This window comes from Saccoglossus kowalevskii, chromosome 15 (genome assembly GCF_978046115.1).
Source record: "Saccoglossus kowalevskii chromosome 15, keSacKowa6.1, whole genome shotgun sequence".
Taxonomy (NCBI): Eukaryota; Metazoa; Hemichordata; class Enteropneusta; family Harrimaniidae; genus Saccoglossus; species Saccoglossus kowalevskii.
In genome coordinates, this window is record NC_140655.1 from 18,520,106 (window position 1) to 18,538,369 (window position 18,264).

The window sequence follows — 18,264 nt, forward strand, 5'->3', positions numbered from 1 at the left end:
ATAGCTGATGACATCTTTAATGAGGAGGGTACGGTTAAATATTGGAATGACTTAAATACATTGGATTTAAACCACATTCAGTTTCTACGATGGCAGGGTCTCATTGCGGCTATCCCTAAAGACTGGAAAATAAGTAGACCAGTTAATGTGCGGCCAGATCCTCCAATCAGTGTATATGGTCGAAAGCAAATGATTAATCTCTCTAACTGTACCCCAAAATTCAGCCGTAAACTCATCTCTTCTGATTTTTTTAATTATTCCATCTAGTCAGTCCTTCTTTAGAGACTTATTGTGGGCAGAAACTGGATGGGATTTTTTCTATTCAATGCCATTTTTTGTTGCAATTTGCAGTACTCTTTCTGAATCTCAATGGAAATTAAACCATAACATCCTGTATACAAATGCTATGCTATATCACTTTCAATCACCTTTAAAATATTGAAAACGCCACTCGTCCCTGCAAGTTGATTGTCTTGGCAATGATACCACAATTACGAAAACGTAATGATCTCAAATCTCCATTTGCAAAAATTACAAAAGGGGATCTTTTGAAGATTTCAAAATCACGAGAGTTCCCCCCGATCGCGAGATCCGGATTTCTTGATTTGTATCTAGAATCTTCGAAAGTGTGACTATATATACAAGTTACTACAAAACTATACTGTATATTTATACGAAATTGTCATTACGTTTATACCTTGTATGGATGTCGTAATACATGCATAAACAAACTTCAGTGACACCAAAGGCTAGTTCTGGCAGTTCCATATTAAGTTGTTTATAAAATTCATAGAACAGACACAGACAGCATTGCAATATAACATTTCAATCAATTAATTTAGTTAAAATTATATACATGAATTCATAAATACGCGATCTATTTTCCTTGCCTGTATCATTGACGCCGTGTTCCACGGGCTCCGGATGTACTCCGGATGTACTCTGGGAAGCACGCATCTAGTAGCCGCGGGGATTGAATCATTTTTAACGCTGATATTGTGCTAATCATTTCCAGATATGAAATGGATAATAGCACGATATTCTCATGTTTGCTTTAATCTTGTAATTACATATAATATACAAGCGCAGTGTCTTGAATATTTTCCGGATATCACTACGTTGATATATCACATTGCGCTGTGTTCCAAATGTATATCGTACCGTGGAGGGCAGCATACCGTTGCCCCGCCTGTAGTCGTGCACGTCACGGTGAAGAAAATGTTGTACGCGAACTATATGACGAATGAAAACACCATAATTTTGCACCGCGTATTACATTTGTAGCCTGACATTTAGACGTGAGTAGGCCCTCGCCAGGCGACCGGCATCAGCCTTCACTGTATTAGGTTTGGAGCACGGCGGAGGGCGCAATTCACGCGACCTCGTCAGATTAATTACATTTGATGCTCAAATGAAACTGATCACCATAGCAATCAAGCTATGGGGCATCGCAATTGTTGTGTAAAAAAAGACGATGTGACATCAGACGTGCTTTTCTTTTTTCAAAAATACTGAAGGAACAGTGTTGGTACATTATAAAACGTACGCAAGAACGATATTCTATGCTCTATGTTGTATTTTGAATGCCTGTACTGCTGTTATTTGATTTATTTATTTATTTATGGGACAAAGCTAGACGTTGATGTAGTAATATATCCCTGCCTAATAAGTAAATTTTGCTGGCCGGAAGTGCATCTTTCGTGTGCAAGGTAGTTATGTAACCAGTGAATTCGAAACACGTCTCAGGCTCCGATTCGCTTCAGTGTGCGCCTTCTAGAGTCGACGACCAAGAATATTTTTTTTTTCGTGGAAGTCAAAGATACGGCATTTCGCTTCTATCGACAATCAGCAAATTAACATCTTTGCATTTTCCGCCATGACAAAACAGGAGTATTTTTGCACCTCAATCACGCTACTTCCGGGAAAGTGGTCCATGACAGAAGAACAGACTACACACTCTCTGTATTCATACCGTCCGCACTACTAGCATGACGTCATTCTGAACAAATTAAACGGTCACATTGAGGTAACTGGTAGTATGTTTTGTTATTCTAATTCAATGTGTACATAAGTAAACAAATTGGACAAAGTACAAACAACTGTTTCAATAAAAAAAACGCTCGATCACGTTAGAGTCCGTCTAACCATGGAGCTGCAGACCATGGAAAGTACTAACGTTAGTACTTTCCATGACCAGACTAACGCCAGATCCTCTTTATATTTCGTAATGTTGCCTACAGTGTGTCGACAGAACTGGCAATCAGCTAACACATTGGAGTTGTCCCCGCAGATACATAGTCCTATAGGGTAGGTAAACAATCATATTCCCAGTAATGTATGCATAAGGAATACAAATCTATAATGTTGATATTTTACACAGCATATATATTCGGTCGAGGCCGAGTCTCAACAATAAGCCATTTGTGGGTTGCAAGTATCATTTGACGTCAGAATCCGTCCGTTGTTGTGTTCCAAGATTTCTATCGATTTGAATAACAAGCACTGGTTATATCGCCACGTATGACACATACGGTAGAATACGAAATTCTTTAGCAGCTGACTTGCTACGTGTTGTGATGACGACAGAGGAAACGAATACTAGTACGATCTTTATAGAGGATGCTAACTAACAATCCTTTTCTAATCTAATCGAGCACAATCACGTGGTCGTTCCCGGGCCAAGTTCGTGATTTTGTTGTTGTTTGAGTCGCTCTTCTCTGTGACGTCATTTTTTAAAGCAATGAAATAATCTAGTCACATGACAGTGAAATACAAAATATACAGTTTACGGACATGAGGCCTTTTAGAATTGACCTCTTCAATATTCACCATGTCTAGCAGCAAACGATGTTTTCATTTAGTTATGCAACATTATTCAAAGTGAACATGACACTGACCAACAGCGACCACTAATCGCCGTACTTTTCACTACATCCGTCATATGTTTCATTCATTCCTCTCCAAACTATTTCATTTCAAAGTTATGTGATTGTTGTTTATTATGTACTTTGTTGTGGAATGCCAGCTGGAAGTCAATCGATGCGTTGCTTTATATGCCAAACAAGATCCCTTGATTCCATGTACTGTTGATGACGTCACTACACTGGTGTTAATGACGTCACTATATTAATGCTGATGTCATTACTACACCGTTGTTGATGACGTCAGGGGCTCTGTTGCAGCATCTACAAAGTTATTAGTTTTCGTTGTATCTTTCTCCAAGTTTTTGAAAGCTGGTCATGAGAAAAAAAAGAGAAAAACGCTACAGTCAGGTACGAATATTAGAAACGCATTGTGAGGGGGGGGGATTAATGGGGAAAGCTGGCCGTTATCTGAAGGAGTGGTCAATGATGTTACACAGGTGTTATAGAGTGAGGACAGTTTCATCCCGAACTTTACCGAGATTTCAACTATCGGTGGTAGTCATCGTGCGTGTTCGATTTTGATGTAAACAATTTTACATGCGTTGTGTACGTCGCTGTGAATCTCATATCGAAACAGGACGCGGTACGAAGACCGCCGATCTTTAATATTGGAACTAACTAACTATTGAAGCTAACACCAGTAGTAGAAGTGCATTGACCCCACCTTCATTGGGTAAGCAACATTTAAAAAAGCTGTATTTAATATTGAAATGTATATAATGATTAATGTGATTAATAAACAGGTCTTACTCTTAACCGTACGACCACGACTCAACGCTGAGAAGGAAATACGTAAAACAATTGAATGCCTCTCGTTTTCTAACCACTCAGTGTTTTTTGTCGATCAGGCTAATCAAAATGATACGGGAAACGTATCAATGGTTGAGCTACCGTTTGAAACATCGGTTGTGATAAATGAACCCATAGTTAAAGACGATAAAGACGACTGATTCATCTATCCAAGTCGTTGAACTCGCTGATGAATTATCCTTGGCGTGGGCAATTTAGAAAAGCGCTCAGAAAGATTCGATATCGATCGACTGTTTTTCTGCATCACGTCATTCTACGGAAAACTCGAAGTAATTGCTCTTTTGTGGCATTAAGTCGTGGTTACACAGAGGTGAACGACCAAATGTATACAAAGTGTAATAAACACAACAGTTTAAAGTGCACGGGCAGTGCAAATTACGAAAAAGGAACATAGATACCACCACTATAATGTATTACAATGAGCGGGAAAGCTGTAAGAAATTGAGAAACAACTGGTACGAATGAACTGCAATGGAGAAGTACGTGATGAGAAATGGTGATTCAAATCACATTCTGGAAAGAGGGTTTATAAGAAATTACGATATGGTTACATTACAGGGATTCCTTTACACCGGTACAAATACACTGAGGTCGGCGCACGTGAGCATATCGGCTACGTCACAGTTAAATCTTGTCTTGAAGCAGTTGTCGTCGTGACGTGCGCGTTCAAAATGTACGTGTAAACAAGCATTATAAACGTATTTTACAAGCATGGAATAGCATGGAACCATTGTTGAACAGCGATATAAAGCGGCGCAACGACCACCGTCCTTCAACGTCGCAGTGTTACGTGTGTTGTTCTAATAGGTTATTACTCCCGATAGAGTGGTTCAGTTATGATGAGAATTGAAGATAAAAATGTGCATTATGTGCGCTAGAGCTGGAAATACACATCAACGTAACAGCGAGGCGTGCGTGTGCGCATGCATCGCGTGACTTTATTTTCTGAAAGATAAGGGTGTATTCGGAGGATATGGTTGTGAGCTTTAAAACACACGTGAGTAGTATATACTAGTTTCGGCTGTGATCTCATTTCCGGTTAGAATGTACAGTTGGCAAAACCGTGCGTAATAGTAAAATTGATCTTATTTATTCTACAATTTCTGTTACGCCGCGTACGCTGTTTGTGCGCTGTCAATTGGAAAAGCTTTCAGAATAAGTATAACATTATAATTATCTCCTCGCTCGCTCCCCATGGAGAATTCAAACGAACTATACTTTAACAGCACAATTTAAGACGTAGTGAAGACCTTTTATCAGCCGAAAGCGTGAATATACCACATAACATCGACAGCTGAACTTACACAACTCAGAGTCTACATGCTCCATCGAGGTGGAAATACTACAAAACTTTCCACTACCGCTTTCGAACATGACTGAATTTGTCCTCGATTTTAGTCCTACAACAAAGTGACATTCAACACATTAACAATACGCACCGGAACCACAATCATATTGAATGAAGTGGTAATGTCATCTCTCAAAATATCTTTGGGAAGTCTGCAACGTACGTTGGAATCAAGGAGTAATGAAGAGACTGATAACACGGGTTTATTATTAAATTCAACCACGGGCCCTTATAACGGCATGCTATAAACTTGTGATGCGCTCGGCTGAGTTCGCCACTAAAGGTCAAACTAAATATTGTTCGAGTATTTGTTTTTTTATATGATTATGCTAAAATGTGCATGACATTGTACCATGATAGTATATAACTATCTGGTGTAAGATCCTAAATAACACGTAAAAATGCAAATATCGCACAAATAAATGTGATCACAATTCCACCCAGACAGCAGCGTGTGGTTTCGCGTCACGTTGGACTTACTTGCAGTCTGTTGCGATTCCGATGAAAAGGGGTGACCGCCACGAAATGTTGGGATTTCGCGGTCACATGACCTCCGCGTTCACCCCTCGTTTACGTAATTCATATTTATTTTTTAAGAATTTTTCATCGGAATCGCAACAGACTGCATGCAAGCAAGTCTACGTCACGGTGGACTTCACTACAAACACTGACCGAGACATCGCTCATCTTGGGTTGATTACAAGTGTGAATATGTTTAAATATACTTACGCTCAGTTTGTATCGTATGTCTGACCACTTCGGAGAAGGTTCTCCTTGTCTGGATGCCAATTGATGTACCCCCATCACTGCCCATCACACAGCCCCTGGTATTGCGATCTGGTCGTATTAAAATAATATAGAGTTTTGGAGCAAAGATACAGCAGAGTATTACGGTTGCACATAGTCCAACAGACACGCTTAATGTGGTCACTCGTAAGGCCACGTTGCGTGAACTAACAAAATAAATAGGTACAAACGACAGCCATATCACGCATGTGGTGTACATGCTGAATCCAATGTATTTAGCTTCGTTAAATCCCTCCGGACAGTTTCGTGTTTTGAATGCATAGACGGTACAGAAGACCATTAAAAAGAAAGGGTACATCAACCCTATGAGATAGGTGGCGTCCGTGGCACCTGAGCACGTCAATTCGTTCTTTTCCCGTACAGGGTGGTGATACGTAGTCCTAGGGGGTTGAAACGCAAACCAGGCTCCTAGAACAACAAACTCGACGCACATGATACATGTGCATATTACAAGTTGCGAAGTGGGGCTGATATATTTTGTGTTTTTCACCGACGATTTCGCTCTGTCGAATATTCTGGCAATGCGATTAGTCTTTGTTAACATGGCCGCATAGCATAATGTGAAACAGAACCCGATTCCGAATTTGGTTGCAGCACACGTTGCCACGGAGGGTTTTGCAACCACGACAAAACTGATGACGTAGCTCAAAAAGATCCCCACAAGAAGTACGTACGTCAGCTCACGCCCGGAAGCTTTGACGATCGGCGTGTCGTTGTTCTTGATAAACACCACGATAACGAGAGATGTAACAATGACGCCAGCGGTGGCAAAACACAGTACACCGATTCCCCATGAACTGTCGTACGTAACATATTCCTCTGGTGAGTCGATGCATCCATCTCGGGCGTAGTTAGGAAGAGTTCCGATTGGACAATCGTAACACGTGAATTCGTTCATCAAATATTGATACTTGTTACATTCCGTGCACACCCAGCAACAGACGTCTCCTTCTTGTATTAACTTAACGTGCCCTCTAGGGCACGGCTGACTACAGATCGAATCCGGGTAGTTAGGCTGAGAAATGGTGAACTGAATTTTATCGGAGTTGAGGTAGAGGTGGCTGTTTTCATACTTCCCCACTTCAGACCAGCGGAAATCTCCAGGAGCTACTTGCAAAAAGTTGAATATTTTATATCTGGCTGGTCCGTCGCCATTTTGTTGGAACTCGAAATCGTGTTTGTTGATACCTACATAAACAGACAAAAAAAATCATCATTTTTCAGGTTCAAGAGTAATTTGTATTCAACTGCTCAATCTTTTTTTCTATTTGGACAGCATTTCCCTCTGTAACTACCATGACGAGTATATGAAATGGACAATCTGTAATTAAAAAAACCTAATGTATTTATTAAATGTAGTGTGGTATAAGTACATAATACCCTTTCCGTGTAAACCTGTGATAGGATATCTTTTGTAAATGGTAATATTAATCTTTTAAAATGAACAGATCCAGTTTCTGCTGTCTCGAACGGAGTTTGATTAATTGTAACGGGATAATATTGATCCCTTCCATCCTCATAACGCCACAAATCATGGTACTCGTCTGGTTAGCTTAGACAGCCTTGTAGCTAAATTAGTTTTCTGTCGAGCAAGTGTTAAGTGCCCGCGCAGAAAAGCGTGAATTAAACATTACGATATCCTGATACACCATTCTAATAAACAGTGCCATCTAGTGATGAAACTCTACCGTGATATCACGTTGATGAATGTAAGAAATGTCGTGTCAAATACACAACTGAGAAGTTTTTCGTAATTGAGAATTGAGCAAATCGGTAAATACTCTGTAACTGTATTGTTTATTGGCGAGTGACACAAAATAATATCGTCGCTGTGAACGACGCCCTCAGATCGATTTAATTAATGTTAACGCGCTTCGTCGCTAGAGGGCGCGACTTAAGAGAACGATGCACCACGACGTGCTGAAGTTTAGTTTGAAATAACTTATAACTATGTGCTGTTTCGAATTGACGTTGAGATTTATTAATTTAAAAAGTAACTGCAAACTAAAAGAGAGCTACCCGAATAGGGAAACGATGATTTTATGATTATCTAATTGCGTTAATAATGACAAAATGCATAGAACTTTGGTTCATTATTCAACACCGTTCCGGTACCACATTTGTTTCACAGCTAGTAATTTAGCAAAGTTTCAGGAAATTCCTATTGGAAGTGTGTCACTCGCGTCGACAATGAAAACTAAATGCCCTGTCTATGACCTGCTCATTACAAAGATAAGAAACGATAGATATCTCGATGAACGGGAAGTCATTGTAGTGCCATGATGTGCACTCTATACATAGTACGGCTATTCGAAACCTGAACAGTGTCCACAAAGCTCCTGATTCAGACATTCAGCAAAAGTCTGACTCGCCCGATTGGCGTCTCCCACTAGTACAGTGCGTTATACTTCGGTTTACCGTATTCGTTTCTGCGTTCTGTAAATTTAGTTTTTCCATAGGTGGTCTCGAAATTTCAATGTAAATATGTTTACCTGTGAATGATACTTTTTTCAAGTTCTCCAATATCTGCGCACCAGTCATCTGTTTCATCAGAGGGCACATGCCATAATAATCCTCTCCGCAGAATTTCCGTTGAATATCATTGAACGCATGCGCGAATGCTAGAACCGCATCAGCAACGAATTGCATCTTGGGAGAAGTTTGTTCATATCTCCCATGTTCCTGCAACGTGAAATTGGCATTACATAGGGGCATACCAGCATTAAACTTGCTCTCTAAGTTTCCCGGCAGTCTGCACTGAAATATATCCTCCCAGTACTCTTCAAACCACGGGTTTCTTTCGTTCGATGATGGTGTTAATTTTACAAAATGTTCATCAAATTCGTGAACAATTGAATACAGAGGGCTAAATGCTATTGCGCCCTCAACGTACTCTTCACGGTCGCGTACGACATCTTTATTTCCGCTCCAGCCGTCGCTCCCGATCCAGACGAATTCGCCGGCTGTCTTGGCTCGTTTAGCGGCTTGCATAAGAGGTTTGACATCTTGCTCCAGTGCAAACACGACAACAGCTGCAAAAACAGAACAGGAGATCAAACGATTAAACAATAACATAAAAGTGTTATTAGTTTGCCACTTGCCCTTTCTATTCTCAATACAAAATTCGACATATAAGTGATATGCGGCTCGATTTCAAATTTATTGTTGCGATATAAATTTATGTCTCAAATGTCAAGACGCATCACGTAAATGTAGCACAAAAAGATCAACTATTTCCCAAGAAGCACCTTAAATCTAACGCAAAAAACCAAGCGTTGTTTCCCCCTCAGTCGTAAAAACATAATTCATTTCCTTGTCTGTCTACTTTGCACATGCGCAGTGTCGCTGAATGATTAGTTACCTTGACCACGATTACTGTGTTTTAGCTTGTGATTCATTTCAAAGGATTAAAGCTATCACACAACTTAGATCATAGCTGCTTCGAGGTAGAATGCGAGCAAGTAATCGGTGAATGTCGTGTATGTGGGATCGGTTGAGGAATTCACTAATGATTCGCGCGTTAATACAGAATACTGATGGTTTGTGTTTTTATCATCGCAACTTTGCGCTGTTTATTGGTGCATGTAGAGAATACAAGAATATATTATGTCGTCTTGTTTTACCTTTCGCGTTCCGCTTTTTCCTCAAATTCATTATTATTTTATCAAAATCGGCATCTGTCGCTAGTTTCTTGTCGCGGGGGATCTTCTCTGAGATAGCAATGCAGATATCCCTCGCCTTCGCCTCTTCTTCTACTTCGGCAAAACCATTGCTACCATAATTAGAGTCCTCGTACACAACGGATATATAAGTCCAATTAAAAAACTCTACTAAATCTATTATGGCCTTGGCTTGATATATGTCTGACGGCACTGTGCGTAAAAAATATTCGAATCTCTCTTTATTGCTCAGCTCTGGACTGGTGGACCAATAACTAATCTGTTGGGAAAGTACACATAATTGCAGGATGTGTTTGCATCCAATCTCTATTCACGTCATAGACCGTCCAGCAGTCTCGTTCATAACAAAAAAAAGTTTGTTTTGGAAAGTAACTCAATGCTGTTGTGTTGGGATTCGGAGGAGTCGACATCTTAATAATTTTAGCTGGTGGAGACAAAACTAGCACTGAAAGGATTTCAGGAAAAAAATATTTGGCGTCTTTCCATCTCGTACATATACTGTGGTTACCCTCCCCCTCCCCCACGGTGAACAGAATGTACTTTTTAATCAGCACCAACTGGCAATTAACACATAAATACTTGCTGAAATGTACATCGGCTTATTCAGTGCAACTTCTAAAAAAACTGTGCGTTCAGAGCGTAAGGACTTCACACGTCGAGAAAGCCAATACATGTGTTTTACTAACGGTGTATTTAAAGAAGTTATTGAATTTCGACATCAGTTGACTCGGTTAATGAGACAGATATACGAGTTTATCAACTGTTATTTGACGTACTTAGTGTCAAGGTAAGCTGACATATCTGCCCACTTTGTCTGTCACATCACGGCTGACTACTTATCATCTAACTCATTACTAGCCATGTGGCAATCTAAATATTATTCCAATTCAATTTAACTCTATCCTTTGCGTGAGCTTATAAATACCGCCACCGTGAGACCACCATGCGACGCATGATGCATAGTGGCGCATGCCTCGTATAATTTTTTTTTCTAAAACGGTTTATTGAATACAACGATTGGTTCACTATTACTAATCCAACTATGTAACATGCACCCAGTTATTCGCTAACGATTCAACTGGACCGCTTATCAAAGGGCGGTGGTCGTCGCGCCACGCATGCGCGAGATATGGGATTCATATGAACGAAGATGGAAATTTTTACTGTTGCGCAGACTAACTAGTACAAACTGAGACATTACTAAACTTTAACTATATAATTTATTTGGTGATTGGAAGGTATCGAAGAAGACATCATCGGTGGTAATTCGTGGTCGTTGCGCCCAGGTCAAAACACGTACTCGTGATTTCCATTATAATGGCGCATCGGATTGTGGAAAAATCAATGTTTATCAACACAAATGTCGAACATGCGAGACGCGACGACCACCGGCCTTTAAAACAAATTGTCAATGTGTATTCAATTAGAATACGTGTGTTATATTCAAACACAAATGGCGTTAACTGACCTAAAAATGTCTCTCAAAAATTAAAAAAAAAAAAATTGACCTGTTTTTTATTTAACTAAAGAAAGGTATTACAGTTTCAGAAAAAAAAAACTACAACTTGTCTTTGAACTTTCGTGACCTACCTGAGGTATCCTGAATAATCTCAATAGGTTGGCAATTTGCACAGATACGACGCTAGAGGACGCACCAACTACCCCGGATATTGTAACCTGGTCTTGGACGGACCCATCAGAACACACGCATTGCCCTTCACTGCCAAGCGTGCTCGCACCCCGAATAAAATCGACCGCCTCCTCCAAGGCGCGTGCGTCACTATCACAGCTATCCACCAAATGAGCACCTAAAAACAGCGAAAACAAAATAGTGTTATTAAAGTCGTGAACACACAGCCATTGGGGCGTACAAATCCGTGAAGCATTTTGTTATTTGAGTCGATAAAAAAAATGCAAATTCATTATTTCAAATAAATATGTGTTTAAAACCTTCCCCATGGCTGTGGTTTAGACATTTAATTCTTTACCCTAAATACGCGAGCCATCGAACGTTTGTGTGTGTCAGTTTGCAAGGAACCTGTTCGACATCATCAAGTTTACTATCTATAAGTACACAATTGCGGAGTAAAAGCAATCGTATTTGTAGAGAAAATGAGACGTGTATGATGATGTTTATAAATAATACATATCACGTAACATCTAGCGCATTGTATGCACGTATACTATGCATAAGTCAGTGATATACATGTGTTGAACTACGACTTGGTCAGCATGCATGGTTTATTATGGTTCATTTGACCCTGCAGATTAGCGGAGCTGCAAAATGTGTTTATAACTTACATAACATACTGTAGATTTGCGATGTTGCTTTGTACATTACCTCAACCCTTAACACTATCCATAGGCATGAAGCATTCATATGTATATATACGCTGTGTACTCCCATAGTGCGCATACACTCACAGTGCGCATATATACGCTGTGTACACTCATAGTGGGCATCTACACGCTGCATACACTAACAGTGCGCAACTATACGCTGCGTACACTCACAGTGCGCAACTATACGCTGCGTACACTCACAGTGGGCATATATACGCTGCCTACACTCACAGTGCGCATCTATACGCTGCGTACACTCACAATGCGCATCTACACGCTGCGTACACTCACAGTGCGCATCTACACGCTGCGTACACTCACAGTGCGCATCTATACGTTGCGTACACTCACAGTGCACATCTATACGCTGCGTACACTCACAGTGCACATCTATACGCTGCGTACACTCACAGTGCACATCTATACGCTGCGTACACTCACAGTGCACATCTATACGCAGCGTACACTCACAGTGCGCATATATATGCTGTATACACTCACAGTGCGCATCTATACGCTGCGTACACTCACAGTGCACATCTATACGCTGCGTACACTCGCAGTGCGCATATATACGCTGCGTACACTCACAATGCGCATCTACACGCTGCGTACGCTCACAGTGCGCATCTACACGCTGCGTACACTCACAGTGCGCATCTATACGTTGCGTACACTCACAGTGCCATCTATACGTTGCGTACACTCACAGTGCACATCTATACACTGTGTACACTCACAGTGCGCATATATACGCTGCGTACACTCCCAGTGCGCATATATACGCTGCGTACACTCACAGTGCGCATCTACACGCTGCGTACACTCACAGTGCGCATCTATACGCTGCGTACATTCCCAGTGCGCATATATACGCTGCGTACACTCCCAGTGCGCATATATACGCTGCGTACACTCATAGTGGGCATCTACACGCTGCGTACACTAACAGTGCGCACATATATGCTGCGTACACTCACAGTGCGCAACTATACGCTGCGTACACTCACTATGGGCATCTATACGTTGCGTACACTCACAGTGCACATCTATACACTGCGTACACTCACAGTGCGCATATATACGCTTCGTACACTCACAGTGCGCATCTACATGCTGCGTACACTCACAGTGCGCACATATATGCTGCGTACACTCACAGTGCGCATCTATACGCTGCGTACACTCATAGTGCGCATCTGTACGCTGCGTACACTCACAGTGCGCATCTATACGCTGCGTACACTCACAGTGCGCATACATACGCTGCGTACACTCACAGTGCGCATACATACGCTGCGTAACGTCACAGTGCGCATCTATACGCTGCGTACTCTCACAATGCGTATCTATACGTTGCCATTCCTACAGTGTGCACCTTAAACGGGACGTACTCTCACAGTGCGTACTTATATCCTGCCCCACAGTGCGCACATATACGCTGTCTACTCCCTCAGCACACATAGAAATCAAATAGTTTTTTTGTAATTTTAAAATTGAATTTAACTTTTCTCTACCATTTTCCAAAACAATAGTTTCCTTATCAGCGTGAAATTCATCGACTTAAAATGCATATCAAATAAAATATCTTTTAGCGACAATAAAGTATAGTTAGACAATTCTTCAATATGCCAAAGTACCTTTTGACCACTGAGAATCGATAAATTGCAAAGAGAAACAAACAAATAAAGACTTCTCAGTACATATTACGAAATTTTCGTAGAGAGTATAACGTTATAAAAGAAAGCAGGTCAATTTACTGCCCCCATTCCAAAACTGAAGCCAAACTAATGAAACATGTATTTGCCTTGAAACAATGTAGTCATTTTGTGATTTGTTCATTGCTAAGCTTTCTTTGATACTATCTAGAGACACAATAGTTGTTCGGGAATATGTTTGTGTATAGCATTAATGGCACCGCCAGGATTGTTTGCATTCTGCCTATTCCCGAACGAAGATTGCCGACCCAATGATGCGAAATGCCAAGGGCATAAACCGAAGATATACAGGGCGGTTTGTCGACAGGTTTTAAATCCTTTAATCTGAATAGCGTATTCTCATGCCTTCAAAGACTGAGACATACCCAGGAATAGATATATTATATATACATATATATCAAACCGGAGTGAGTATCATCTGTCAATGTACGTGGTTAAGTAACACGAGATCGCTATGACTCAATATTCAACCGTTAGTAAAAAAACAAAAGCTGTCACAAATTGAACAAATCTTTTCGCGAATATTCTTCATATAGGTTAAATATAATTAAAAATATGAGCCTAATTTCATTTCAAGATTGAACTCAGAAAGCCACTTTATCGGATTTGTATAACCAGAGTTTGTGCAAATAAAACTACACTTGTATGTGAGTTATCCATCTTGCCAGTCATGTGCAGCTTTACTGGTCAACGCTTATCTGATCACTAAGACTAATGACTGCAAGGTGTATGTGACGTAATCGCCGTAAAACTATAGCAACGCTTTAACCTATCGCAAGGGAAATGACACTAACAAACGTTATCCATACATGATATTTTAATCTCAACATTGGTAATATCAGCTGCAACACCGCAACCATCAAATGTATCCTTTCAACTGCACTTTCAGCTTACGCGTAATTCAGGGACATGACGTCCCCTGAGCGAACAGTAAAAGCAATCCCCGGTGCCCTTGTTCGAGATCTTCTTTGAACCTTGCAATCGAGATACACTGCATGACTCATTTTTCGAATAAAATGCGTTGATTAATTTATGGACGTCACTTTCAATAATTTTAATTTTTGAGATTGATAAGAACACAATTAGGCGCCGCGGTTCCCCGTGCGGACGCGGCGTCATTGCGTAAATGAAAGGCAAGACAAAAACAGAATGGAAACCCATCTGGCACAAAAAAATATTTCATAGGGTCGACATTTATTGCTTTCGTTACGGTAAGATTGTTACCTACGACATGCCTTATTAAATACGGACGAGCGGTTTTAAAATTTGGACGTACGGATCTCTTGATTACATCCTAACGATCGACTTTGATGATTTCCGCCGCACTCCGCGGAAATCAGTTACTGTAAGAGTGACTTGCACCGTCTTAAATTTGAAATTAAATTTTAGATAACTTCAACCTTGAAATGATGACAAAATATAACAGTTCTGTAAGCTAGAACACACGCACTGAATTAATCATCATATTAACATTATTAACATTTTAATTCCGAATTAGAAATGTATCCAACTATGAAATTAACAATCTTTATTCTTTGGCTTACATATGTATTGTTCTTGAAATAAAAGTAACTTTCAATATAAAATAAAACAAGTTAAGCATTGATTTACGCAAACAAAATTGTGTTTGTTTGGGCGATGGGTTTTCGTAACGATATGGACTGCCGTACAGAACGCCAGCGTCAGTGTGAAGTTACGGCCTCTATTTCTATATGTCACGAAGAAACGCGTAGCGCACTAGAAAGTTTTGTCGTTTATTTCTGTCTGTCTGACTGGCTGGCTTTCTTCAGTTATTTCTTGCTGTTAGCGTAATTTATTTCAATACTTAACAGACACCCTCATTTTAGTCTTAACGCAAACGGTTAAGAGATTGAAAACATGACACATGACGCGCTGGGATGACGTCAACAACACGCAGCATTGTTTATGTGTTAGAAAAAGTTTAGTTTCAGATAAACCCCATAATATATACTTTTAAAGAAAAAAATATTCTCCCTCCGTCACTTTTTAAAATTGTTGAAATAATAATAACATAACAAACTACACCATCAGTCACGATATACATTTTTTAAACTCTCCGTCACCAGTCTACAATGTTACGTAATATTCCTACAATAGGAACCTATGGTAAAAAGCGTTCTATTATTGGCAAACTGGCCGCCATTCAGTAAATTACAAACATTACTGGCTCAGAAAAAGTGCTAGTGACCTATTACATATATTCTTACATTCAACTGGCATAGAATAGAGTCAATTCAGGGTATTTTCATTCATGGGTAGGCTTCTAGGCTTGAACACTGCAACTAGGAATGTAATGAACATACCTCGACATTGTCACAAATCATTTGTGATATCCACAACAAATCGATCCTTGAAATGACTGCTATTCTAGTACGTAATTTGGCGTATACGTCACATATTACACAAAAAGTAATAAGTTCTATAACAGGGAGTGGCCATGGAGATGGATTATTGATAAATCCGATTTCCAAAACACAGTTTATGGGTCCGGAAGCGTACGTCAGTGCGTGACGATCCAGAAGCCCATTTAAGACCTTGCTATAAAGTATTCAAAGAAGAAATCAATGAAAAAAGTAGTTGTCAGATTCGTGTCGAGCAAATGTTCAAGTTGTTATGCACCACAAACTAGGTCGAACAACCATGTTACCATAATATTGTGGGTTTAACGTAAATTTGCACTACCTAACGGGAAATGATGAGTTACTGGAGTACTTGTTTGTATCTAATAAGACATACGATTTTATATCGAATATTAGTGATCATCATAATTAGACGATCTATACTCGAGGATATAACTTGAATGTGTGTAGCTTGTGGTAAGTAGTATGCACGCCATTGAGTGTATCGGTCGTATTAGCTTGGTCATTTTGATATTGAACAAACTTCACAAAGACGCTCCACACTTTGATATGATGTCAATGACAGGCGATTTGACGAGGATTTTATTACTTTATTCACATTTGACAATGGATGGTTTGCTACTTATGCCTGAGCACTAACGATAGGCTGAGTGACAGGAAGCCCCAGTGACACAACAGTTAACACAACTATTTAATATCAAGCATACCTACGGCGTGCGTAATGGCATTACCACTGTTGCCTACAGCAGTTGACCTAACGTGCTCCCGCCCTGTCCCCTCGCCAGTGGACTGGTTTTCACGTGTGGTAAATAGATCATTATCTGTTTGATTACGTCAGCAGGCTCGTTCGGAAATTTAGTTCACGATGCGTACTAACAACAGCTAGCGACGATGTGTTTCTTTTAGGATTTCACCGCACTTTGTCACACCTATACTCGCCGAATCGTGTTGTGTTAAATATACATTTGACGCACAGTTTCAAGGACTATATAGCACGCATACGAACGAAGATGAATAAAATGAGAATTTGATGACAAACTCTGACGTAAAATACTACATGGCATTAAAACCCGTGTATTTGCATATTCATTACAATCCTTTTTCGCGATTGCGTCCATTCACTAATAATGTAAAATACTAATTATTATGACGTGGAAAGATAGTGTACGGGACACGTTAGTAACACGCATGTCATGGTGCATGGTCTTTTTCATAGCTAGTTGTTATGACTAAAGCAAATAGAAATCCATTTGCTACAACACCATGTTATTTGCAGTTAAATATATAATATGAAGAGTTGCGATTGTTTTTTATGCGCTTCTAGTTTTCACAAGCCGGTAACCATGGATTCTGCTACTTGTTGGCGTACTCGAATTGTGTAGCTTCGTGTTATCACGTGATTCTACAACATATCACTGGATTTTAAAACCATCGCCATCTGACTGACTTCTCGTGAAATGACAGACACGATAAAGTGAATATTGGACGCTGAGTTGCAATAGAAATGTCAAATCAGGACACGACTACATTTTCAAATATGAATCCTGTAATGGCACTTTGCGTGGTTTGTTGATTTCAACGGCATGTGATTCGAGAACCGCGTTGAGTTGAGCTGAGCGCTGATATTAATTTCTTGTTCAAAATAAATTAAATTGCAACGGTTAAGTGTTCTACAATTAAAATATACTCATATATGTTTGGTTATTTATTGTTATTTGCTACTAAAACGGTAATATCCAAAATTACAGTAGTACGATGAATTTAATGCTAAAATGGCCGACTTAAAATTGCAATTGTATTTAAATCAAATTCAAATTTGTTTTCATATCCTTCCCGACCGATAAAATTTATGTAATCTAACCTTTCCATCGCGAGCACTGTTAAAAGGTTTCTAAAACGGTGTAATTATTGCCTTTCACTACATTTCTCTTTGCAATTTACAATTACACAGTCTCTAGTATTTTCATGAAATTTCCGGATCAGTGAAACACGCTGGTGAAAACAAAACACACTTTGGTTTTGTAACGAATGGCGATCAACAACATCAAAGGTAATTTAAAAGAATGTTGGTTTCTAGAGCTAACGAGAAAAGATTTTTTTATAATCAAAAATTCATTTTTCTTGAAGAATGTGTTCAATGGAAAATAGTTTTAATTTTCCCCCTCGTTATGCGTCAAAATGGAGGCCAATTGTATGCACAATTAGATGCTCTAATTTCGAATCGATGCAAGGTTGAGTATTTTGAATTAAATT

General features: G+C 39.8%; 1 protein-coding gene across 2 annotated transcripts in view; it reads right to left on the minus strand.

Moving 5' to 3' along the window:
- Positions 1–2,027: 2,027 nt before the first annotated feature.
- LOC100371196 (metabotropic glutamate receptor 3-like) overlaps positions 2,028–18,264 on the minus strand; it is a 48,118-nt gene continuing 31,881 nt past the window's right edge. The window contains exons 2-7 of one of the 2 annotated variants that reach the window (XM_078011254.2): positions 11,160–11,377; positions 9,513–9,828; positions 8,382–8,921; positions 5,812–7,077; positions 5,039–5,134; positions 2,028–3,233 (exon numbers count right to left, since the gene is read on the minus strand). In XM_078011254.2, the coding sequence (XP_077867380.2) occupies positions 3,145–3,233; positions 5,039–5,134; positions 5,812–7,077; positions 8,382–8,921; positions 9,513–9,828; positions 11,160–11,377 (2,525 nt within the window). In that variant the 3' untranslated portion in view covers positions 2,028–3,144. The remainder of the gene's footprint in view (positions 3,234–5,038; positions 5,135–5,811; positions 7,078–8,381; positions 8,922–9,512; positions 9,829–11,159; positions 11,378–18,264) is intronic. The other variant, XM_085508328.1, reaches the window with a different exon arrangement.